The sequence below is a fragment of the Phycodurus eques genome, chromosome 20, assembly GCF_024500275.1.
Source record: "Phycodurus eques isolate BA_2022a chromosome 20, UOR_Pequ_1.1, whole genome shotgun sequence".
Lineage (NCBI taxonomy): Eukaryota > Metazoa > Chordata > Actinopteri > Syngnathiformes > Syngnathidae > Phycodurus > Phycodurus eques.
The window spans coordinates 9,114,388-9,141,252 of NC_084544.1; the positions used below are offsets into that span (position 1 = coordinate 9,114,388).

Genomic DNA, 26,865 nt, shown 5'->3' on the forward strand with positions numbered 1-26,865 from the left:
CAGATAGTGAACAATTACCCCGTTTTCATTATTTCATTATGTAATTTATATATAAAAAAGAAAAAGAGGCTTCAAGCTGCTTAACGCCACTCCTTGTTGAAGGAGTCAAGCGAATCATAAAACAAAGACAATTACACTTCATGTATTTAAAACAACCACTTAACTTTGCCTTAGTGCTAATACACAATGCAAAACACCATTGATGGGCTAACCAAATTAGGATTGATGTTGTGGTGTTAAAATCTTTTAAGCGATCGATATACACAAAACACAAACGGTTTGGGTTGAGCAGCAGGACATGTAGACGGACGGTATAACAATACCCACAGCCTTCGTAGGCATCTGTGCTTTATCCTCAGCGAAGTCGTGCCCGCCTTCTTCGTGTATTTGCCCCTGGTGGCTAAGGTGGTCACCAGAAGGAGCTGCAAAATTAATTAATCATGATGCAGAAAATGTTTAATTCTTTACATTCTATTTAATTAAGCTATTACTGTATGATTTAATATAGTGCAATACTGTAGAGAGCTATTTTTCTTCCTAAAAAAAAACACGTTAAAGCAATGGGGAAATGATTAAATTCAAGGTACCACTTTACACCAGAAAGTTACCAAAAAGATTCTGGGAAGCCGAGCGTAGTCACCCTTGACGAGACTCGATTTTGGTAGCTAAGTATAGTGACGTTTTTACAGCAGCATTAAAATAAATGTCAATGTCACATTGACACGTGAACATGACAGGCAACTTTGAGTTGTAGACGTTTTTATGGACGTGTTCTCGATTGCTCCACGCCTGCTCTTTAAGATTTATGCTTATTAAAAAAAAACAGGTTCTGTCAAAGTGTGCGTGCGGCGTTCTCTCTCCTCTCAGAACGTGAACGGCATCAAGTACCACGCCAAGAATGGCCACCGCACGCAGATCCGCGTGAGGAAGCCGTTTAAGTGCCGCTGCGGGAAGAGCTACAAGACGTCGCAGGGCCTGAGGCACCACACCATCAACTTCCACCCGCCAGTCTCCACCGAGATTCTGCGTAAGATTCAAGGCTAGACCTGAAAAGGCCTCGCGGTCTGCTACCCCAAAATGTTACCCTTAAAAGTTCCTCACCTGACACTAAAGTGCATGCTTTAAGTTCTTTTTACATTATTATTTCCTTTTTCTATCATCTTAAATCACTCGTATTTCCAAAAGTATATCTTTGTATTTTTTTTATTGTACATTTGCACATTTCGTATATGCTATCATTTGTTTTTCTCGGTTTGACTTGCATAAGGTGCTAAAGAAAGTTGGCAGGAAGTGAGAGACAGGAAGTGCAACCAAGCCGGCCCCCGCACGATGATTAAGTTACCTTCCGGTCTCCGATCCAAACCAGGAAGTGTGTTCACTCCTTTTGCTTTGTTTACTGACTTTGGATCGGCGGCCTCACGGGAACTTCTGGGGTTCTGCGTAAGTTATATTTGAAATAGATATATTACTATATAAACAGTAGACTCATATTTAGTGGTATATATAAAAACTATAAGCTTATTCACAAGCATTATACACAAATAGTTACATCTGCAAGCTTTATTTTATATATTTTGTCAGTGTTTTGACTTGAATGGTTCAAAGTTTCATCAAACTATTTTTCTAATATGCCAGCTCATGTTTCACCAATACTTTTAGAACGGAGCATAAAGCTTACTACAGAGGCCCTGTCATGACATGGGGGGCAAATTGTGGACACAATATGCAATGATATTTGTGGTCCAAAATTAATGAATTCCCCCTTTTGTTTTTGTTTTTTTTCCTTTTGTAACCTGTCCACCGTTATTCGCTTTATGTGGTCAGGCCAATGGCCATATGGACTACTTTACTACTTTGGCGCTATATTGTGGGATCTTGTGGGTGACATGGTGCAGAGGGTAAGCGTACGCCCTGCAACCGGAGGGCCGCCGGTCCCTATCCCTGCTTGAGTGCATGTCACCTGGGCAAGACACTTAACCCACATTACTTATGAATGAATGTAGTTGGATGTATGGTGGTGCTCGGATAGGCCGCGGGGGCAGAATGGCAGCCACGGCTTCCATAAGACTGCCCCACGGCAGCTGTGGCTACACAAGTAGCTTACCACCACCAGGGTGAGACTGTGGAGTGAATGATTAATGCATGAAATTGTAAAGTGTCTTTGAGTACCTAGAAAAAGCACTAATATAAGTGTAATACATTATTATTATTATCTTGGCGCCGAGGAACTATTTGAAGTGAGTTGAGGTGCTTCATTTAGACAAAAGTACTGCTTTGCTGCCATCTTGTAGCATCTTCGTGTCAAGGAACTTTGTTGAAGTGTGTTAAGGAGTTTCATTCAGACAAAAGTAGTGCTTTGCTGCCAAGGAACAATGTTGAAGTGTGTTGAGTTTTAGACAAAAGTAGTGCTCTGCCGGCATCTTTGTGCCAAGAAACTGTTGAATCGAGTTGATGAGCTTCATTTAGCCGAAGGCGGAGTAATTTGCTGCCTTCTTGTGGCATCTAAATTTATAATCATGTAATCTTATTAGGAGAGGTGTCAATTACTGACTGATTTTATATGCTATTCCAAGCAAAGCTTGGCCCCAATCCTACGCAAAAATAAAATGTGCAGAATATTTGTGTCCATGACATACTTATGTGTGGCTCAAAAATGATGTGTGCACAAAATACACGTTTGTGGCAATGAAGCAAGTATAAGTTGCATACAAAATACAAACTAATAAAGCATCATTCCTGGACAGTTGGGTTAGGAAATCGAGATCTTGTATTGTAGTTTCTAGTGAAGGTGCGCTCCATTTTCTTAACCACATGTCCATGTTGTTCATGGTAGTATTAAACTCACAAAATAGTATTTTGTGTGCACGTTATATCTGTATTGTGGCCACAATTTACATGTTTTGCCCCCCTCCCCCATGTCTGGGGCTCTCTAGTTTATAGACGCTCCATTAAGACTCCCCCCCCACCCCATACTGAGCTCCATTTGTTGGATGTGTCATTCCAGTTGCCAGCATTTTTTTTTTTCTTGTTCTTTCCATGACAGTTGCCAAGAGCTCTCCACTGCCAAACATCCACCATAACATGTGCCTGATTGGGGTGGGGGGGAGGGGATGAGGCAACAACAGGGTGGCCATGTTTGTCTCGCCACCCTAAAAAAAAATGAATGTTCCAATGCATGCACCCTGAAGGGTGATTTGTAATTAAAAATAAATAAGAGAGATTAGCAGCTACAACCTTTTTGGTGTGTTGCAGACGAGAGCATTCCAGTTGTGTGTGTGTGTGTGTGTGTATCTTGACATCAGCCTAGCGTGTTATTGTGCCGTTTAGTGTGTGGATGTGTCATGTTTCTGTGCCAGGTCACTCCTGTGGAGCAGGAGGGACAGCGGTGGTGTTGCCCTCTTACAAGGATTCAAATAGTCACTCATTGCCTCTTTGGGGGGGTCAAAAGACATTATCCACATGATCAGCAAGACCATTGTGTTTGTGATGGGTCCAGTAATATTACAAGGATTCAAATAGTCACTCATTGCCTCTTTGGGGGGGTCAAAAGACATTATCCACATGATCAGCAAGACCATTGTGTTTGTGATGGGTCCAGTAATATTTGCACTCATCCTCCATTCTTTTGTGCATTATTAAGTCTCCATGGTAACAACTCCTAACACAGGCCAATGGCAGTATTACACGTGGAGGTGGTGGGTGGGTGCAACCCACAAACGCCAGAGTCCCATATTTACAATGTACAGTGAATGTATCGTAATGTGTCCTTTTGTCAAGTGCTTTTAAATTATATTTTCTTATGTAATGTGGACATGAGTGTTTTGTATCGGGGAGGGAGGGGATGTACTGTCTTTCTATATAAAAGAGAAGCTGCTTCAATGTAAACAGGTGCCTGCCTGGGTGAGAAAAAAAAAAAGAAAGAAGCAAAAATAAAGACTGACTGTCATGTTGTGCTTTCTTGGAATTTTCTTTTTTTTTTTTATACTCAAGTCACTTGCGCTTGGACAAGTTCATTTATTCATCAAGATCCCTGCCATTCACACACTGGCCTTGTGATTGGTATGCAATTTGTAAAGCTTGAATAAACAACACCGTCAGAGCTCACGGAATGACAGCAGTGATGCAGATAACACGTAGATGACATTCATTCATCAGGTCCAACATGGATACAGAGCAATTGCTGTGATTTTCATGAGAACATGAAATATGGACATACATGACCATTACGTTTGAATGAAAAACAGTTTGAGCATTTACACCCTATCTTTAATATCCAGCTTAAGGTCCATGTGCCAGTACCCTATTTGTCCTCATAGATCCAGCTTAAGGTCCATGTACTAGTACCCCATTTCTCCTCGGTAGTAAGACAATTCAAGATGAATGTCATACCTTTTTTCAACTACAAGTGCCGCTTTTTTCAACTACAAGTACTATTTTGAAATTAAACCTTACTGTTAAATTACTGTGCTGCACTAGTTACACTACTGGACCCAACTAGTAGATGTGTCACGCACAAGTAGCCTTCTGGAACCTACTAGTAGCACCGAAATGCCCACAAGTAGTTTTGCCTCCTAGTAACATGTAATAGTCGTCCTACTAGCGTGTACAAATATCATACAGTAGTAGTAATGGAAAAAAATATTAGTAACCTGTGTCATTCTCCTACTGCGCCCTGCTTGTTCTACGAGTGTGCTAAATTGTCTTACTAGTGAGGACAAAGAGTGTGCTAGTACATGAACCTTTCACTAGATATCAAATAAACGCCCATCTTAAGATCCATGTACTAGTACGGTGCATTGTCCTCACTCACACCAAAATGCCCACACGTAGTTTTTCTTCACTAGAAACATAGTTGTCCAATCAATGTGCAGAAATGTCATGGAATAGTGCAGTGGTTCTCAAACCTTTGACTGCAAGTACCAACTAAAAAAAAAATATTCAAGTACTACCATAATGACCAACATTAAAATGCAGTAGCGTAGTAGGCCTAACTGTTAATCAAAAACAATAATTATTTTTTTATTCCTAAAGTATTTCATATTATTCTAAGTCACTGTAACATTACGCAGTTTTAACATTAACACACTGCGCTTAAATATAGGAAAATAAAAAAATCTGCCAATGGAAATAATATGATTTGACTTGATAAGATCCTTAAACTAAGCTCTCGTATCTTAAAACAAGGCTGAAAATTTAGGGGGAAAAAGTCAAACCTGTATTAAAATAAGCAGACAGTCATTGTACTTTGCCTTACTAGTGAGGACAAAGTGCGTATTACAGTTGTAGATGGATCATCGGCTGGATATTAGGATATGGAATATGCTGAAACGGCTTTCCAAAGTCATCGTCTCCTTGTTGGAGCTACCTACCAACTGAACATAAAGCAGAAAGTGCACGCCAGTAGTTGACATGAGCAAAACGTGAGGGCAGTAACACTACACATCACACATGTATTTCCATATGTACATTACATTCAGAATAAAGCCTTGTTTAGTGCAGATACATTAAAAATGTAGTACTTCCCCCCCCCCCCCCCCCCAAATGTTAACTTTTTTTTTCTTTCTTTCTTTCTTCTTCTTAAACCTCGTTTCCTGAAGAGCAGCGTTTCGGTTTGGAAGCGATGAAATCCATTTGTCGATGTCTCATTTGGCATTAACGCTTCAAATGGAGCGCGTGTGTTTTGCCCTCTTGACAGCCAAGATTGTCTTTTCTTCTTGATTTGTTTTGGACACACAATATCCACATGCACTGCGCAAAAGTGCTTTAAAAAGAATCAAGAAGAATAAAGCGGAAGCAAAGCTTTTTGAGTGTTGGGAGTATGGAAAGCAATTGAGCATTATTATTATTATTATTACATTATCAGTCAATATTCAGCGAAAGGTCCATGCAATAGTACACTATGTCCTCACTAGTAAGACAGTTCAGCACACTAGTAGAACGGCTGTGTCTTCCTGGCAACACTTCACTACGGTACAACATTTCGGCGCACTCGTCGGACAACTTCGGCATATTAGCAGCACGTGTTGCTCGTGAGGCAAAACTGTGTCAACTTAGTAGCACAGTTATGCCTCACTAGTAACATGTAGTTGTCCCACTAGTATGCCAAAGTTGTCCTAACAAGTGAGGACAAAGAGCATACTAGTACATCGACCTTAATAGGGGCATGTTTACAATATCCAGCTTAAGGTCCATGCACTAGTACACTCTGTCCTCACTCGAAGACAATTCAGTACGTACTAGTAAAGTTTTTTCTCACTCCCACTACTGTATGACAGTTCTGCAAACTAGTAGGACAGCTCTGGCATACTAGTACCACAACTACAGTTTACTAGTGAAGCATAGTTACTAGTTGGCATGTTGTTGCCACTAGTAGGGTCCAGGACGCTACGCCAGCATTCCACATGCCTACTAGTTGGACCTAGTAGTGCTACTAGTCCAGCACAGTAGTTTACAAGGTTTAACTGTGTACTAGTAGGCCTAAAGTGGCCCTAGTAGTAGACAAACATTACTAGTATGACAGTTATTCTACTAGAGCGCTAAATTGTCTTATGAGTGAGGACTCTTTATCCTCACGAGTGAAGCAATTCAGCACACTAGTAGGAAAACACTGGCATAATAGTAGTAGGACAATGTTACTAGTGAGGCAAAACTGGACTCGTTGACAAAAGTGCTACTCGTGCCACTAGTGACATGATAAAATTCTACTAGTCAACATCTAGCGCTTCACTAGCAGTACTGGTGGTGTGCAGATGTCAACTAGTGCACAGTTCTGCCTCACTAGTGACATGTAGTTGTCCTACTGGTGAGGATCAAGAGCATAGTTGGTACATGGATCTCAAGTTGTACATCAAGGATATGGAATAAATGTCGAAACGGCTTTCCGTATCGGAGCAGCTCCCACGTAACCTGCGAAAGGCGCCGATGACCGCACACTTTTCGACGCCGCCGGAGGGGACGGGGAGGTCACTCGATCTGATCAAAGTTGAGCACGTGGCCGTCGAAGTGCGTGAGGACGTGCCTCTCGAAGAGGTGCTGCTGGCAGTCCAGGGGGAACTGCTCGGCGCACATGGGGCACACCTTCCAGTGGCTCTCCACGTGCTGCTCGAAGCTGCGCTGCTCGAAGTGCGGCGGGAAGATCACCTCGCACAACGGGCAGCGCTTGTGAACGGCACTGCTGGCCGGGTGTGCCGATGCGAGCCGGGGAAGGGAGACAAGGACGTGCGTTAGGGGTTTCTTTCATTTGCAGTCCTCAAGAACTCTAATGTGGTTTTCTGAAGAAAACTCCCTCCCATTGTCAGAGCTACAATTTCTGATTCAGATTTCTAATGAGATGCAATCTAATGGGAAAGTTTTCGTGGCCACATTTGATTTTCAAATGGACAGCTGGGCCAAGTCATTCATAGGTGAGGCTTAAAAAAAAAAAAAAAAATAATAATAATAAGTGGAAGTAAAAAAAAAAAAAAAACAAGTTTACGTATAAACACTATGTAAAACAATATACTGAGACAAGATACACAGAGTCTTCATTACAAATTGAAAAAAATCTAATGTTTAATACGGTAATAATAATTATTAATTGCTCAGGATAATCTTTTAGAAACATCTGTTAATCAGGCTGAAAATCAGCACGATTATCATATGTGTGAACCAGGTTTTACATTTACTTTTTGCTTTTATGTCTTGTGTTAATTGTTTCATTAGTTTCAACAGCTCTCTTTGGTGTTGTCCTCCAGTGTCAGCCAATCAGCTTGTCTTCCCCTGCGGTCTCAGATTAAGTCATTCGCAAGTGCGTACAAGGGTCCCTGGTTGTGACCACATTTTTTGGCTCTTTGCACTTTGTTCTAAGCTGTTATGTATGCTACTATTTTGGCTTGTGTAGTTTAGAATCAAATAACGTACAATTGGCTAGATAAGAGGGCCCAAATATAACAAACACCTCTTATAAGTAAGCAATGCAGCTCGACACAGACAACTACAAAAAACAACAACATCTAAATGAACACCTCTCTGGAAACTAAGCATTGTTATCTGTGTAATGGCTACCCATCTCTTGTATTGATTGTACTGGTGGTTTTATACATATTATTTATGGGTGTGTGACCTACCTCGAGTCAAAGCAGAAGCTGCTGCTTGTTTCACCAAGTCTGCTGGACTGATGGTCACAAGATGGCTGAGCCCCACCACGCGTCTACAACATACATACCACACACATCGGCAGGAACAACAATGGAAATGTTATGTCTTAAAGGGGTAAACCAAAATAAGAGAAGTGACTCTGAGACTCTTAAGTATTTTGCTCCCATATAACCACGATATACTATTGAAAAGAGATTAAAGCTCAGGGTTGCCCTGACGCACCAATTTCCAGAATTAAGTTCTCCCAGTCTTCAACATCTCTGATGTGGTAGTGTTAATTATAGCATGAAGAAAATGAGTTCATAGCTTCATCCAGTGAAGAGTACCCCTGTAGAGCACAGACTCCCAACCAGTGTGCTGTGAGAGAGCATCAGGGTTGCTGCTGAAAATTATCCAGTTTCACTGCATTCATCCAAAAATTCTATATTTACAACAAATTGTGTACAGTGAATCCCCGCCGCTATTCGTGGGGGACAAGGGCCGAACCCTGCCATGAATAGTAAGAACGTGCAAATAATGGACGCTCGTATTGACGCCACAGGATGGAAGCAAAGCAGTTCAAACGAAGATGATCATAAAGCATCAACACCATACTTCTGGCATGTATGTAATCATGAACACGTTACGGTAACAACTGCATTCAGTAATGAAATTATTCAACACAAACAAACCGCTTTCACATGAGGGTCATCAATAGTATTAGCTATATATATATATATATCTCCAAATATGCAAATTTACGAATGCCAAACCGTAAATATGCGAAGATTACTGTATCTTTGTTCCCATATCTATGCCAGCGATGTATAGTAACAGGCAAAACAATTAAGTTCCTGGACTTGGGACATGACCTGTATTTTTTTTATTATTATGCTCAATACTATTAGCAGCTTCTGGTAAACAAATGTCCATCGTTTCTTACATTCTCTGGTTCCTCGGGTGGGTTCTCCATAGTCTCCGGGGGGCTTGTGCTGCGTGAAGGTTGGATGCAGACCACGTCTCTGTCCCAGCCTGGTGCCACTGGGCCAGGGTTCGGGTTCAGTGGTGAGATTGGAGGGGCGCAGGGAGTGGCGCAAGGTGGGGCCTCGGGTGGAGGACGAGTCAGTTGCTCCGGAGAAAGTGAGACATCTGCTTCCTGGTCTAAAAAAAAAAAGTAAAATAAATCACATGATCAAAATGGTGATGATGATTCCATTTTTACAAAAATTGGCCACTAGTGTTTCCCCACTAAATTGCGGTTCATCATTCGCACCCCCGCTATATCACAAATGTTTAAGCGATCGTTTTTATGTTTTTTTACAGTATACAGTCAAGTTCACATCGAGAGTTGCGCCTCTTTAGTGTAGTACCAAGTTGTGCAACAACATAGCGCGCAGCACTGAGGTCTACTGGCAGTGATGCGGTTTAATTAGGATCAAGAAGAGGAGGCAGAGAAGATCACCTAAGCTCCAGTAGCAGCTGTTGTTCCCAGAGAGTCGAGAAAATATGTGCCCTGCGGTCTGCGAGTATCGTTGTATGCTCTATTTGGATGTGTTGTTGCTCCGTGTGTGTTAAAGCAGCCGTTGTTTGAAGGTTTACAACTACTGAAAAAGCTATGCTAATTTCTATTAGCCTGTCTTTGGCATTTTGAATGATGTGTTAGCATTAACCTATCAGACTTTCATATGGTTTGGATGAACTTTTGGTGTTTAAATAAATAAACAATGACTATGTTTAATTTTCTTTTTGTTTCATGTGTCACTTTGACAGTAAACTGGAACGATAGATCTGGAACGTATCCCTCGCGATAAACGGGGGTTTACCTGACACCCCTGACTGGCCACCCGCCTGGAGGTAGTAAACCACTACACCACCAATGAGCTAACATGATGACACAAAGAGGCAGTAGCACCTTGTGCGGCGTCAGTAGCGTATGGATTGCCAAACTGCAGCTCCGCCGGCCTCTGTGGCACCAGTGGGGGGGGCGAGGGGTCCTGGGGGTAGGGCAGTGGGTAACGCAGCACCATGGGCTGCCTGACTTCAGCAACTCTATCGCGGGCGTCCTGCTCCATTTGCCAACTCAGGAAGCGATGCAACTCCTATGAAGGGAATAATTTAGTTAGCGAAGAAAGTCAAGTCGTCCCAATTTACTTTCCTTCTACACTGTTCCTGCCCTTTGTGATAATATGTGACGCACTAGCATTAGTAGCCTACTCATTCCTGTAATGGGTGTCAAACTTGGGCTCTCCCCCCTCACCGACCTCCCTGGATGACTTCATTAGTGCTCTGTTAGCAGGTTTAACATTTAAACCAGGGTTGGGGAGGTGATACAGACACGCCGCCTGGCATTTGCATGGAATAATGGCACGAGGAGAGGAGGCAGGTATGGATATATTAATTAGTGGGGGAGGACTGGCAAGAGAACGACGCGACTAAAGAGCACATGCATGTTCTGAATCAACTCTTGAGGACGGCGTTACCACCTGCTAGGGCTGGGCTTCATGGCCTTAAAATAAAACCTTCATTTATTGAAAAACCAAACCACATTGACGTTCTGTAAGTTTTGCTTTTTTCGACTTCTGGAATTTGCTGTATTTGTTATTTGTTGTCAGGTTTGTTGGAGGGGTTGGAAATGTTGCTAGATATAGCCACAAAGCTGCAAATTTGGCCACAATGACTGCAAAATAGCTCCTCTATGTTCTCAGCCATGTTGTTCGTGAAAGTAGTGCACATGAGCTAGACTACAAAGTAAAACTAGATTAACCTGGAAAAAAAACAACTCAAATAAATCAACTGAATCGGCTAATCGCCAAGCCCTACCTCCTGTAATCGCTCCTTGTCTTTCAAAGCTTGGGCAAGGTCACGTTTCAATTCCATCACCTCGCTGCTCCGCTCTGCCATCTGTGCCTAAACACACACGCACGGAATAGGAAGTTAATAACCTCCAATCGTGCATTTCCCCGCAGAGGTTTTAGTTCAGCTTCAGAGCGCCTGCAGGGAACCTGAAAGCAAACAAGCCCTGATAACAGGAGTTTCATTGTTGATCTGTTATTGATCTTGGGCCGCCAAGTAACAGGATGGCAGTAAATCTGGGAGACACTGTGGGATAGTGGATGTCTCGTCGTCTCTCATTTCATCCCATTACCACGATTCTAAATCCCCTTGGCTTCTCTCTCTGCTTCATGTCTGTCTGTCCGGCCCACTTTCCCAACTCTTGAATTGTGTTTGCTTTTTTCGCCGCCCCCCCCGCCCCCAACTTCTCTTCTCTTTCATCTCTTTTGGTGCTCTCCCCACTCTGAGGGATTTATGGTGCAGCATTAGAGGGTGAAGTTCAGGTGGGGAGTCAGCAGTACAGACTGACTGTCCGTCCGTCTGGCTTCATCCCCTCTGTGCCTGATGTAAACAGTCATAAAACATGGCGGTCGGCAGCTGTCCCTCCCCCCAGTCGGCCTCCGAGGCCATTAAGGGCAGCACATGACACACGAGGGCCTCAACGATCAAAGACAGGGGGGAGAGCCTTTTGCTTACAGCGCCGATAAACACACTCGCTCCCATGGTGATCAAAATTTGTTCATGTTAACGCAGGCTGCTGAGGTGCAAGGTGTTCAGGTACTGAAAAATGGGCTCATTTGAACCTTTCAGACCCCAAAACTGCTGGATAACTGCAATAATGGAGTGTATATTTCAAATTCCATGTTTTGAATGGAACAAGACATTTCCTGTTGGTGTTTCACCTATTTACATTTTTTTCTGAGGACTCACTAATGCCGTTTTTGTGCTCTTTCCGAAACTCCCTAGGATGCCACAAGATGGCAACAAAGCCCTGTCTGAATAGTAAAGTCGTACAGTAATTTGTCCAATGTAGCACGTTGAAGCACTGTACACTGGGGAGAAGCTTAAGTTTAGCCTGGGTTGTTGGTGGAAGTTAAGGAGAGTCTTCACCGCATGGGCACGTACACGTGCAATTAGCCCCGCTACACACCGTGCGACAATGCTGAACCCTACTCGAATGGACCATCGCAAAAAAAAAAATTTAATACTCGAACTCGCACATTGAGCGATTCATCTACCCATGAGCTGTGACGGAAAACTGTGGCCTTGTATAGGGTTTTGGGGCTCCACATATGTATTGTACAGTATCACATTTATTAAACCATAAAATCATAGTGTGCCGGTCAAGGAAGAAGCGGGTTGCCACAAAGAGAGGAAGTGGGCGAGAAAAAAGGAGTGTGGATATTTTCTGACGCTGCCTTGCCCCAATTCATTTGATTGTACTTAGCGTGCTACGTACACCGTTCGCATGCATTTTGGCGAAAGAGACTGAAAGCTTTTCTATGTAACTCAAAGGTATATATTAAAAAAAAAAGAACAATTATAAATACGTAAGTATTGTGGTAAAACACAATATATGTCTACTGTATCTATTATACTGGAAGATTATGACTTGGCGGCGGCGGGCTGGCTCTCTGTAACATAAAACCAGGAAATGTATTTTTGTGTGTGAGTGAAAGCTCGTGCATTTTGATTGGCTGTTACATCTGCGACAGTGCAACGGCGATGCAAAACCGATGGCCGACCGTCAGTCACTCATGAAACCTAGTTAGAGAGGCATAAGTGACTCATTCACCACACCTCGATTAGTCACACCAGGAATTTGAGATCTGACACAGAGCTAAGATAAACATGCTCCTTTTTGAGTGACATTGCCACAGAAGCATTTCACCACGTTTAATATTGTGGTTTTTAACTGGCACGTTTTTTACATTTTTTTTTTAACTAGGTAAAACCTTTTTGAGATATAAAATCTCTTTTTTGACTAAGAGGCAGCAGAACTTTTACAGTACATTGATGCTAAAATATTCATTCGTCCACTAAAAATAAAGAATAAAAAAATAACAGTAGGCGTCTCACTCTAAATCGCTCTTCCTCATTGGCCAGACGCTGTTTGAGAGTCTCATTGATGGCGCACTGCTCCCTCCACTTCTCCTCCATCAGTGCCAGCTCCTCCTCCACAGAGTGGCTCTGTTCCCTCTCTGCCATTTCTTCTTCCCCTCTTCCCCTGTCCTCCATCTCCCTCACATCCTCCTCCTCCTCCGTGTGCTCCGCCTCGCCGTCCCCCTCGCTGCCCGCCCACTTCGTCTCGACCTCCACCCAGCTCGTCATCGGCAGGCTGTCCTCATGCACGTTCTCTCTCCTCTGGTCGTCTTCTCGCTCCTCTTTCTGGTTCTCATCGCCCTTCGCCTCAGTGCTCCCCGTCGACTTGTTCTCGCTCTGCTTATCCTCAATCTCCGTACTGCAGTGTGAACATTGCAGGTTTTCAAGTTCAGTGCTGATTGTCAAGGCAGAGGCCTCTTGGAGGGCTCCTGTGGCAATACTTCCTGCAAAAAAAACAAATTCCTAGATTATTATGTAGTCAAGTAGGAAGTAGGTATACCTAATGTTGTAAACGTGTAAGGCAGGGCTGTGCAATGAATCAATTTCAATTAATATCAATATATCAATTAATTCAAATGTATTTGTCAGGACACATTTTTTGTGTCCTTTTTTTTGCTGCTTCCATAGCTCAAAGCGCATTCCCGCTGAAGTTCACTGCTCACGCTAATGACGTGGCTGCCAACACAGAGGAGCTTGTTAATAAAAACAAAGTTAGTCTTGCCAATTGAATGACTTTACTGACACCCCAAGCAACTTTAATTATTGCAAAGCAACAGACAACATGTGAGGGTTCATTTTCACATTATTTTCCAGTTGACAAGAAAGAAGCCCAAAGTCACAGAGTCAATTGCGCTGAACATTGCCAAAGACACAAGCCGTGATTTATCAACATGTTGGAAACATTTGACATGAGGTATGCGCTTTCAAGACGCAAATCTTGTGCCAAGGTTGTCTTACCTCACCTGTACAACTTTTCATGACAAAACACAGTGAAAGTGTGGTGTTGCTTTTACTCTTGCATACAGAACAGCTAAGCCATGCAGTTGGCCAGCCTATTTTATGATGTTAAATTGTTCAACATTTAAAATGCTAATTTATTAAGGATTGCGTTTACGTACATTTTTGGGCAAAAGGGACATTTTTCCTTGAGAAATCCCTTATTTTTTCTTATCTGTAAAGAAAAAAATATTTCTCTTAATTCTGTGTAAAACTATTTCGAAAGCTTGTCTGGTGACAGGAGAAATAAGCAAATCCCAAACTTCTTTTGAACATTCTCATTTGCTTTCTCTCTAAGCCAATGGTGGGGGGGGGGGGTGAATTTAGATTAGGTATTATTATTGTTATTATTATAGATTATTTTACGGTCTTATGGGCCAGCCCAAGTTTCTGGAAATAACACTTTTCACTTTCTAATGAAATGTTATTGTTATCATCGTCATCATCCATTAGGAAAGCATACCTGCTGTGGGTGAATCAGGACTTGGGGTCAGTGGCTCCAAGACTGTCTCAGTAGATGCATTTCTCTTCTGCTCCTGTGCACAGGAAACCGTATGCAAGTATGTGGATGTGTAAGATGTTTGTTGCGTCTTTCTGGTTTCACAGTACAGTCACTCACCGCGTGCGACTCGCTCGTGTTCAGTTTGGCCACCTGCCTGCGCAGCCGCTGACACTCTCGGTATTTTTCCTTATAGTGTTCGGCTGCCATGTGGAGGCGCAGCTTCAGTTCCTCCACCTCCCTCTGCAGCTCAGCTTCTGCCTCTGAAACAATCAGTGTGCTGGGGGCCAGCTCACCATTGGTCCCCACACCCTGACACAAGGGAGGGTGTCACACTTCATAACTTTTGAAATTGAGAACACAAAATATTTTGCAACGTATCAAACTGACACAAATTGAAGCTGATGTTAAAACATGGAAATGCGCAAAGACACAAATGATTTAAGAGAGATACTGACCACTTCTTTGTGTGCAGAGCTCCTCATGCGGTCGAGCTGGCTCTCCATGCGTTGGCACTCGGCCTGCGCATCAGCCAGGCTGGCGCGGAGCTTGTCGGCCTCCAGGCGGGCGCGATACAGTTCGGTCATGGAGTGGTCCCGGGCGCTGGCTGAGTCGCGGAGCTCCGAGGCCAGCAAGGCCGCTTGCTGGCGGGACGCGGCGAGCTGCTCCTCGGCCTGACGGAGCTGCTCGCGCACACGTGCCAGCTCGGCCTGTCGAGAAGAACACACAAACAAATACAGTGAACCCCCACTATATAAGCCATCGTTTTCTTTTGGGTTTTTACAGTATACAGCCAAATTCGAATTTAGAGTTGTGCGCCTTCAGTAGTGCCACGTTGCGCTGAACATGCCGCGCAGTACCGAACTCTAATGGCTGTAGATGGAATGTAATTAAGAGAAGAAGAAGCAGAGCAGCCTGTGAGTATATTTTATGCAAACATTTTGATGATTAAATATATGTTCAATTTTCTTTTGTTTGTGTGCGTGTGTGTGTTACCATAACATCTATGCTAATTTCCGTTAGCCTGTTTATGCCGTTTCACATATATGTTAGTATGACGTTAACATAGTTTGGTTGAACATTTTGGTGTTTATATATATATATATATATATATATATATATATATAATTTAAATTCTCTTTTACGTCTCAGTTTTGGAGTAACAAATGACTTGACACAAGCAAATTTTTGTCTCTTATTTGGAGAACTGGAGGTCTAAGGAATACTTTAAAAAATACTACCGATTACATTATTACTAATACTGCTAGTGAATACTTTACATATTATGTTTTAATAGGTTTAAATGTGCGATAATGTATTTAAATGTGTTTACAAAGTGTGGGAGGGGTAAACTATTTCTAGAAATGTATATGGTCTCTCGATATAATTGCTTTCCACTTATTGCAGATAAGTCGGGAACATATCCCCTGCGTTAAACAGTAACAATTGACTAACAGATGTAATCATCTCGTTAGCTCAGCCTCCACTGGCATATCGTCGCAAATACCTTGTCAGCTTTGAGTGTGAGCAACTCTTTCTCCAGACTGTCCCGCTGGGCCACACAGCTCCTGAGCCTCTCCAGCTCTTCCTGGAACTGAGCGATTGTCACCTCCCGGTTCAGCTCCACTGCCTTCAGCATCTGCAGCTCGGCGCTCAGCTTGGTGTTTTCCAGCTCAGTGCTGCGCAGATGGGCCTGCGCAAGTATTAATATAAACGTATGCAGCTCAAAAGAACAACTATTTGTGGGTCAACAAGTGTACATTTCTCAACTTGTAGAAGTCCCTCTCATCTTTCTCCTTCTTCAGCTGGCTCTCCAGGCTGTCTCGCTCTGCTGTCAGCTTCTTCAGACGGTCACGCAGGCTAGCGAGTTAAGAGAGCAGAGTGCCAAATTGAACTTTGCAAACCATATGGCACTACGACTACTACTTCTTTAGCGTCTCAGTTTTCATTGACACTTTCAGAGGGGTGTAATTCTATTTAGTAGCCAATTCATGAATGTGGTTGTAGCGGTTCAGAACCACATTGCGCCATTTATTTAATACAGTATTTTGCACAACTCATGCTAAATAAAGCCACCGACACCTCTCGTTTCGATACAGTGCACAACTGACACCTGTGATTACGATACAGTACAGTTCTACACCGCTGTGCACTACAACTGCAGTTTTTGGATGGGTTATGTGCCTTGGTAAATGACCCAATTTAACTTAATTGTCAGAAAATTATTTATTTACTAGAAATAATGTTGTTTTTTAAAAAAGTATTATTCATGTTCTTCCATTGAATGGCATGAGGTACACAATTAACCTGTGTATATACGTGTAGCCATTCATACAACAGACATTTTTGTTTGGTGGTGCGCCATTAGATTTTTCTAATGTAAAATATGTGCAGGTTGAGAAACACTGCCTTAAGTCGAAAACAGTGTTTCCAATTACAAGCCTACTTCCACAAGGAACAATTGAATAATTCCTATGTTGAGGAGGCAGTGAAGAAAGCTTCAACACTTTCATTCCAACAGTTCTTCACACATACGGGTGATGATTGATGGTCACATGTACACCTCCCGTCACTCACCAGTCCAGCTCCGTCTCTTTCTGCAGGCCTTTCTGACTGACTCCCAGCAGGTCCTCCTCAAGCTGGCGCACTCGATCTGTCGCCTCCGTCAGCCTCCTCCTCACCTCTTCCCGATCCTCCGACAGACACTGCGAGGAGCGCAGAAGCTCCTGAGGAACACGGGGGATACGGAATATCATGACATTGGAATCGGCAGCATGATTCAGCAGGCTCAACGTGAATCATGCAATATAAATAACAAATGACAGGTGGTTTCATAGCAAGCTGTATTCCATTCATATGTTATGTTTTGTTACTTTTTCAGCATAGCATTACACACAATCTAGGCTTTTTCAAAATTACAATGGAAGAAGACAAATACAACATAATAACTATAATCGCGTGCATCATTTCATGTTCAAGTGTTTTTAATTCATCTATTGTATTTTTGCACAATTATTGTTTTCTCATTAAATTGTTTCTATTTATTCTGTTTACCACATTTTGATCCTAAGTAAATGCACCTGTGGGACCTCAATCGCCCATGGCTCAAGTCATTTCCTGCTGCTCTCAAATCACTAGGGATGAAATATAAGTTAGATGTCATAATGGGAACTTTATGATGGAGGTAAACTCGCTTTCTGGAAAAGGGATGTTCAGGTTCAACATGGTAAATAACAAAAGTGGTATTTTGCAGAAGTATGCGCAAACTGTACGATAAATGATATGATGTCGGTTTTCTCCACGAGTTGCACCTCCTGAGGAACCAACTTGCTTGAACTTGTGTGTCAATCAGTAGCAAAGAGCAGTAAATCAAGCACAACTAATATCAGTTGTCACTAAACAATAGCTTCTCCACAACCTCATTTGTAATTTATCAACTGTGAATCCACACGCACACACATAGCTGCATAATTTAAAGACAAGAAGAAGGACTGTAACATGCGCCGTGGACTAGCACACAGTTAAAGCCCAGAGGCCATGTCTCATAGGGGCTTGGCCCTGCGAACATCGCCGTATGATTTTTTTTTTTATGGCTGCTGTTTGGGAAGCACTTTAGCAGTTCATAAAGACCTTATAAAAAGTGTAGTCATAAAATTAGCAGCCACAAAAAATATACTTAGCATCTCATGTAAAGCTCAAAAGGATATTTTCATCAGGTATGACATGCCTACTGTAAAATAAACGTGGACGCGCACACACACGTCATATATGTACACTTGAAAGGCAGTTGAATGAAAAGCACAGTGGTAATAACAGAGTGTGTGTGTATTACCCTGCAATTTATGGCGATTTTGTCCTTCATAAAAAGAGCAACTAAAAAGTCTAACTCAAAGCAGCCTGCTTACTTTGGGCCTGCACCGGACAGCGCCACTAGAGGGAGATAGCACACAAGAAGCAAAGATGATAAATATGATCACACCTTCAAGCCAAACTAGTTTATCAAACGAGCAATTAATATAAATAAATAGTAAACGCAAAACAATAGCAAACATTTTACGGGTTTCAACTGTATCAATCTTTCAAAATATTTTTCTTACAAACATTAAATGTTTACTAACAATCAACCTAATTTGGCAAATGGCTTTGTATGCATTTGAGTAGAAAAACATTGCATCTTAAATGACCGTGAAAGATAGACAGGAAGAAAAAAACATTGAAAAAAGCATTGCGTGACTGAGGGGTGTTTGTCCCTCAGCCTGGGCAGGGCGGTTTTGTGGACTACCATCCGCTTATTCGACACATGGCCGAAAAGGGTTTGCGAGCATAATGAGCATTTGTGTACGTGCGTTTGTGTGTGTGTGCAGTCGAGGAGCCCAGTGGACCCAGATGTGTATAAGTGCGCATTTGACGCCACGTTTCTTAACTCTGCGGTTGCGATGGCATCGTCCCCGACGCCAGATGCCCAGGAAGTCGGAGTCGCAATTTCGTTCTAGCCCACTGAGCCAGGTCATTAAAGCCGCAGACAAAGACTGCCGTGCACATACACACAAAGTTAAACAGACACACACATGCTGTAGCTAATTGTGTGTCTATTGAGCATAGATGGAGATTATTCATAAATCCGGTGCCTTTGAAGACTTCAAACCTGCGTTCACTGGTGAGGAACCGGCTCCAGCTCCATAATGTGTCTGTGTACGCACACTCGCCCAGCTAAATACAGAGCTGCCAACCTATACAAATTCCCTTACAGAACAATTTGTCCAAATGTATCTGAATTTCCATATTTTCAAACTTTTGTCAAGAACATTTCTGTGCAACAGTCATAATCATAATCGTTAATATATTATGGCTTCAATATTTGTCATTTTAATGTTTTTATGACATCAACCTTGTAATGGTGGGCGCAGTTGCAGCCTGAATCAAAGTATCTGTATATGAGATTTTGACGTTCCATCATCAAAAATATCTGTGTCTATAGATTAATTCACCTTTGCCAATTGTGTTTTCAACACTGGTAACAGAAAAACGCTAGACTATTAAAGCAGATTAACCAGATCCCAATCGTCAAAATTAAAAGTCAGCACTCTATTTTGCAAATAAACAAGTACATTTGCTGATAGACTCGATTTTGAATAGTTTATGCATGGACAATAGTTTTGGTTTCTATTTTGTGCAATATACAAGTACATGTAAGAAGAACTGTCATTACATCTTCTCTTGCATGCTATTTATGTTACATATTTATATTTCCTATATCCACAATTCCTGCTGAAACGATGCAAATTTCCCCATTGTGGGACTAATAAAGGTTGACTTATCTTATTTTACAAATATTCATTAATAATAATAATGTTCTGAAGTGACGTGTGCAGTGACTTACTAATTCATTTCTGGTTCAGACGCGGCATCCTTTGTGGACGTCTATTAATTTATATTTATATCTCAAAACACGTCACCAAATCAGTTATTTTGATATTTTGCGACTGCCTGCAATGATAGCTTAGCAATTGTATGGCTTTGACAGTTTTCGCCAATCCACTACTCGTCCTCCCTTCGTGAAATTTTATATATATATTATATATATATATAATTGCAGTCTTAATATCCAACCTGGTTGTGTGTGCGCAGCAGGCAGCACGTCTCCCTCTCCTGCTCTCGCTCCCGGGAAAGTCGCTTCTGCTCCTCCTGCAGCTGCTGCTTTTCCTCCTGGAGGAGCCGCATGGCCTGCAGGAGGTCCCTGCGTTCCTGCTGTGCCTCCTCCACGCGCTGCCAAAAAGTAAGAATGATGAGGATTAGCGATTCTGTAGTTTATTGTATAACAATGTGTGCTGTGTCTCCAAGGCTGAATAGAATGGACTCTATCCAGTTACATGGCTACTTATAGCAGTGCCATTCATACCTCCAGCAGGCCAGTCTTGGTGGTGACCACCAGTATGTCGGAATTGCTGTCATCCTCACTGACAGTCAGCAACTCTTCGGTGGGTGTGGCAAACCTGAATTGGAAGGGTGTGCTAGCCCCCCTTATGTCACCGCTGTGCGTCACATAGCAGAACTGGTAGAATTCCCCGTCAGACTTGGGAACATAATAACCTAGGAGACATAGCAAGGGATCTATCAGTTGTATTGTGTTACTAAACCACACATTGCTGTCATTGGAACCCATAGTTCCCTTCAATTGAAGAATAAAGATGTGAAAACAGTGTGAACCCCTCTTTATTGCGGGTGATACAGTCCGTTAAACCCACCCGCCGTAGGTGAAAACCTGCGATATACAGAGACCATAGACAATTTTAAAATATATATTTTTATCCCTCCCACACTATTTGAACACATTGTAAATGTAATTGAAAAGACACACAAAATTGCCGGCATAAAATGTATAGAAAATAGGAAATATAGTGCAAAATCCCATAAATAATGCTGTTTAAAAAATGTGAAAACGCAATCAATAACCCAAATCTGTCTAGCCCTGAGGAAGTTATGATTTACATTGAATTTTAGGTTAAATACTGCATAACTTGATTTATCTATTTATTTGTTTATTTATTTATTACGAAAGTTTGCTCCTGTGATTTGAAGGTCTTTTACTCACCTGGTTCGCCAATGGAAAAGGGAAGTGCAAGAAATCCGACAGCAAACTGCTTTTACCACAGCATGCGCTCATATTTTCATTGTGTAGTATCTGACCATTCCAGGCCCAGTAAAACATTTTCAGTCCCGTACTGTGTGTGTGTGTGTGTGTTTTGGTGTGTGTGTGTGTGTGTGTGAGAGAGAGCGAGAGAGTGCAGTTTCAGAAGTGCTTAGGTCCCAGGGCGACGTGTGGTTATTTTTCCTTATTAAATAAGACTGCCGCTTTTTATATGCGTCATAAAATTGTGAAGTTACTTCGGAAAAGCCTGGGTCTGCATGCCGGCTTAAATCGGTGAATGTGTGTGTGTGTGTGTGCATATGGCTTATGTACCTTGAAACACCACAGTCCTTTGCACACTACTTCCTGGTTCATATTTTTCAGGCATGGGGGACCACAGGAAGGTGTAGTAATCTCTAGCTGTGCTCCAGCCCACCTGAGGACACACCACATGCAAGGTAATGTAAAAGACTGAAACATACAATAAATGACCAATGTAACACACGTATGGACTGTATATAGATGTTTATTCGTTGTATATACAGGTTTGTCTGCAAGAGATCTTTATTTGTCATACATTCTAAAACCACAATCAATCACAAGAATGGTACAGATACAGTGGAGCAAACCTCTGCCAAAGCCAAATAACACTAATTTAGATCATCACTAAATTGTACCTTACACTGTATTACACAGTATACCCACCTCATGTCCTAATTTTGTGATTAACATTTGTGCATTAATCACTGTAATGGAGGAAAAGCCCCCCAAAATTTCTTGCTATGTAAAAAGTCCCTGTACATATAAATATCTTCTAAATTTGACACACCACAGGGAAGAGTTTTGTTAACAACCCTGACAAATTTGAATGACTAAAAAAATTTGGCTTCAAAATTGTGAAAAATCAAGCCCTTGTCTCTGCTCTCAAACGTTGTGGGCATGGCTGCCGAATGCGCTGAAACCACGCCTCGCTCATCTCTAATGTTTGAGCTGCAAAAATATATTCGCTTAAAGCCTCCGGTGGCTGTAATATATTCCACTGGGTCTTTGTGGGGCTCTGCCTGCCGTGACAAGAGGCACCAGCCACCAGCTAGCTCGCAAACTAACTGGCTTGAACCTAGTCTTAAAAACTCAAGTAACTCGCAGATGCACCGGATAACCTCTGATGCGAATAAAGGTGCTCGGTCCTTCCTCAAAAAGAAAATGGTGAAAACAGTTTAAGGCTATAGCTCTACAATTGAGTACTACATAGTTCTCAGTCTTTGCACGTTATTAGCAATTGTCTTCCAATATGTATAATGAATTTCAAATTAAATCTCTGAATTTACTTAACAGGGTCTTCAATACACTTCCTTGATCAAAACGTGGAGAAGCATTTTTTTTTTTTAGTTGGCCCATGGCTCACATCTCCGAAAATTGTTGTGGAGATCAGTAAAGAAATAAAGAAATGACAGTGAAAATACTGACTTTATAGCGTACTTAGCATAAGTAAATGCAGAGAGTACACAAAACAAAGAGAGAAACAATGGAAACCACACACCTCCTTTTCCACTGTCCTTGCCCCTGTTTGGCTCTTAAAAAAAGAGGCGCAGCTGGGGTGGGAGGGTTTGTGTGTGCATGCGCAAAAAAAAGTGTAGCTGGGCGAAAAAAACTAGAGCACAAAAGGTGACAATTTTACACAAAAAGGCAAGCGAAATGTAACTCAATGGACTGCATGTGTTGCTAGGTGGCTGATGATGAAATTAAGTTGTGAACCTCAACTCGGGTCCTGTGTCATAAACCTCTCGCCCCAAACGCACATATGCATGCTTGTGACACAACAGAGCTGCGCTCACTCGGGTGATACTTAGTCACCCACTTAGGTTACATATGAGAAAAAAAATGTAGCAACACAGGATTTTCTCACGTGGAGGACATGTCACTCAATGTGTGGCAGGAGCCAACCCTTTTACCGTATGTGAACGTGTAATTCCCTTTTTTTTTTTTTTTTTTTTAAATTGAGTTGCGCAAAAATGCATAGGCTTAACTGGCATTGTGTATCTCGCGCGACAAATCTTGTGAGACTTCAGAGAAGTGAGAATCTGAAGGACAAAGTCCATAGATGTGTTTTTTCCATTTTGTGATGCTACCACATAGAGGGGTATCCGTAATGGAAACAAAAAAAATTGTGATCATAATAGAACTGGAATTTATCGTAACAAATAAAAGCAGAACACGCGTCTCTGTCCTGTCTGTCTTGCCGCCTGATGGCCTCCCGCCAGCTCGGCTTGTCCGCTCACGCGTGTTTGCAAAGCAGCGAGGAGACATAAATAATTTTGCTAATTGCAGAGTAAAGTTGACTGACGTTCGCTTTGGTATGGTATGGCATTCCAGCGCACCAGTGATGTTATAAAGTAATCACAGGCACGGTTGCTATCAATCATTCAGCCAAGGTGTGATGGAACAGCGCGATGACACCTAAATTACACACTAGCACGACGGGTTTCTCCCTGCCCACCCAACAAACATGCCACAACCAAAATCCTCCAACGGGGCTTTTTAGACAGCTGTTTGCTTCATCACATTCAAACTAAATCAACATTTGAACAAAGAAATGTATTAAAGGTTTGATAGGAAAATTACTTGAAGACAAAAGTTGTCAAGCGTCTACAAGGCTGGCTGGTGCTGACAGTCAACACAGACACAGATACACGGCAGGCTGTGAACACTTTCAGCCACTAGGAGGCGTCAGTGCACAACTCAATTAAAACAAGTAAATCTGTGCAGTGTGAGTCATCCCTGTATCCTGCCATCTTCCATACTCTTCTCACTGAAACTAACGTGAATACTCTATGTACAACACTGAATGTCGTTGGGAATATTTAATACACGACAATACCCAGATCCTCTAGAATTGCGTGAAAGCACACATACAGACATCAGACGTATACTCCAACATGAGGCCCCAACCATCAAACGAGTTTAATTAGCACGGATTACGATTTTTCCAATCGACTTTTTCCAAATAAACTTCCAACGACTTTATTACTTTTTAATTGAGCCGGCGGATTTGAAGTCAATGTCTTAAAACAACGATAAAATGGTTGCCTTTTGACTTTACAGGGGCATTTAGTTTCTCACTTTGCATTTCCTGATAATTAGATCTAAGATTGTATTGGCTTGCTACAAGAGTAAAGAGGAGGATGGCAAGGAGGAAGTAGAGATAAGATTGATGAGAGAGTCACAAATGTGTAAGGGAAGGACGTCCTAATGAGAATCAAAATGCTTCACAATGTTTGCACCCCCCGACCCCCCATTGCGACCTGCTGCATCCAGCCCACCATGTACACTCTTTCTGCTTGCAAAGCAACCGCAGCAAAACTTTAGCAGAGTAGTGACGAGCTGAGGCATTAAGTGCAAAAACTTTCAGACCTTGAACCATTGTCAATTAAAATCTAAAGGACTAACTTGTACATGATATAACTCATGTTTTGCTTTTTCATCGCCTTTTGTGTGTGTGTGTGTGTGTGTGTGTGTGTGTGTGTGTGAGATGCCATCAAGAAGGGTACCAGTGACGAGAAAGAATTAAAGTGCAAGAATGACCATGAAAAAAAGAAATGGAACTTATTGTGATGTTGAAAAACACTACACGTCTCTGTCTTGACTGCTTGGTACAAAATTATAGGAAGAACGTGATTTGCAGCTGCATCTTTATGGAAAGAAACTCACCTCCCGCACAAGCATAAAAGGCAAACATATTATGGAAATTGGACTTTTTAACAATTGAACACAAATAGGTGGGTCTCTGGCAAAATTAAATACCAAATACATCTTTAGTTATCTGCCTATTTCAGAAATGTGTCTGTAAGCGAGCTAATCTGCAATTCCGCCCCACTTTTACAAAACAGTGGGGCAAATTTACATAATAACCACCAGCACACTAAATTTATCAGCCAATGACATGGCCAGCTAGGCTAGCCAAAATTACAGAGAGAGCCGCTTTGAGGCAGCGACTGAAACATGTCAAAGCCAAAAGAACCCAGGATTAGCTTCTGATAATAATGTTATAATAATGTTCGGCTCAGTTGTCGAGGGGCTGGGTTACTTGTGTTTGGCGATGTCATGAGCCACATGGCTACACTATTTTAAGTGTAATTCATTGGCTTGATTATGAAATGCATACCCAACGCAACGCAAAACAGCAGTTATAAAGCAGAATTTACCTTAAAGATGCCCACCCAGTCTTTGGGGTGGGGTGTGATGTAAGTGGTGAGAATGTAACGACATTCCAGGGGTGCCTGAGGCAGGAAACTTTTGCCAACATTCTGGAAGATGACGTGGGCAAAGTTGGACGTTTCCATGACACTGACGCTGCTGCCAGGTGAGGAATCCACGACCTGGAACGAGGACATTGTATCCTGTCGTTCACTTCATTTGTCTGTGGAGGAAAAGAAGCAGAGGACAGGGAATGCCACACACTTTTACCCTTTGACGAGCAATAGCGTACTTTCAATCACTGGTGTCTAGCTCAAGGCTCACAGGACAGATGCGACCCTCTATGTCATTTTATGTGGTCCCCGCAAATTCTTGCCACCAAAACATCGTGGCGAGCTAGAGACTTAAAAAACAACACGCCCCCTGCCCGATGATAGCTGGGATAGGTCCAGCACGCCCACGACCCTAGTGAGAAGAAGCGGCTCCGAAAATGGATGGATATGTGTGTGTGTGTGTGTGTGTGTGTGTGTGTGTGTGTGTGTGTCCCATTAATGAAAATAGGTTTGACACAACAGCTTTAAATGATTAAATTAACCATAAAAGTGCCTATCATGTACAATTCATTTATGATTTCCTCACTTTAATATAATTGTACTAGATTTGTATTAATTAACTGAATGTTTTTTTTATTTCTATTACCTACGTGGATTCATGCCTACTGGATAAAATTCCAACAATATATAAAATAACCAACATCAAATAATATTATTACTGTGTTACTATTGAGTTCCAATTAGCTTCAGAATCATGGTAATTTGAATACAGTAGACCCATCTATGTAATACATTAATCAGTATAAACAATATATAAACTAAAAGATGAGATAAACGAATGAACATTTGCTGGATACCCAAGTACCTAATCCTGAACCTTTATTACTGTGGCTATGCTAACTGACATACGTGTGCGTCCTCAGCCTTGAGGACACCCGATCTTGAATAAATACGTAGTCATCGCAATTCTAGTGGCTAAATTGCTAACGTAGCCGGGGAACAGGCCATGTCGTGTCAAGTCATTAGCTAGCTAAACATTGCCCCAGCCAGAAGGCTTAGCACAGAGAATGGCTCAATCGACAACATCACGGGTGCTAAATTGGCTTCAAAATGCAAGAGTACCCATTTTTAAGAACTCCGAGTGGAATATCTCGCGGGCGGTTTGCTGTTTTGGTCCCTATCCTGGGCGCGATGTTGTGAAAGCGCTGACGATGATGAAGATGATGATAATGATGCGCCGCTTCCTGAAAGAAAACGATGGTCCACTTCCGGGATGAGGAGGCGATTACGCGGATGCTGAGGCAAGCAAAGAGATTATAAAAACAAAAGGACAAAAAAAATCACTTAAATAGCCATTTATGTTGTTATTCTTCATGTTAATCCCCATAAACAGATAATATAAGATATATTTGTGATATTTTGGTTGTATTCATGACTGAAGGACA

General features: G+C 42.0%; 2 protein-coding genes across 9 annotated transcripts in view; one reads left to right on the forward strand and one right to left on the reverse strand.

The window, feature by feature from the left end:
- The window catches only part of LOC133395988 (juxtaposed with another zinc finger protein 1), a 28,971-nt gene extending 11,330 nt beyond the window's left edge, over positions 1-17,641 (forward strand). For 2 of the 7 annotated variants that reach the window (XM_061665355.1, XM_061665356.1), the window contains exons 5-6: positions 868-1,027; positions 3,044-5,192. In XM_061665355.1, the coding sequence (XP_061521339.1) occupies positions 868-1,027; positions 3,044-3,114 (231 nt within the window). In that variant the 3' untranslated portion in view covers positions 3,115-5,192. The other 5 variants (XR_009767305.1, XR_009767306.1, XR_009767304.1 and 2 more) reach the window with 5 other exon arrangements.
- Positions 1-26,661, reverse strand: tax1bp1a (Tax1 (human T-cell leukemia virus type I) binding protein 1a). Of its 2 annotated transcripts, none has more exons than XM_061665353.1 (17): positions 26,543-26,661; positions 25,376-25,590; positions 21,507-21,609; positions 20,445-20,635; positions 20,156-20,311; positions 17,123-17,271; positions 16,306-16,405; positions 16,053-16,238; positions 15,004-15,255; positions 14,666-14,857; positions 14,510-14,582; positions 13,027-13,493; positions 10,936-11,022; positions 10,028-10,214; positions 9,059-9,276; positions 8,106-8,188; positions 1-422 (listed from the first exon to the last, which is right to left on the reverse strand). In XM_061665353.1, the coding sequence occupies exons 2-17, from the start codon at positions 25,562-25,564 to the stop codon at positions 410-412; spliced, it is 2,646 nt and encodes an 881-aa protein (XP_061521337.1). In that variant the 5' UTR covers positions 25,565-25,590; positions 26,543-26,661; the 3' UTR covers positions 1-409. The 2 variants fall into 2 exon arrangements, with proteins under 2 accessions (XP_061521337.1, XP_061521336.1); XM_061665352.1 differs by lacking the exon at positions 1-422 and adding an exon at positions 5,529-7,171.
- Between the last annotated feature and the right edge of the window lie 204 nt (positions 26,662-26,865).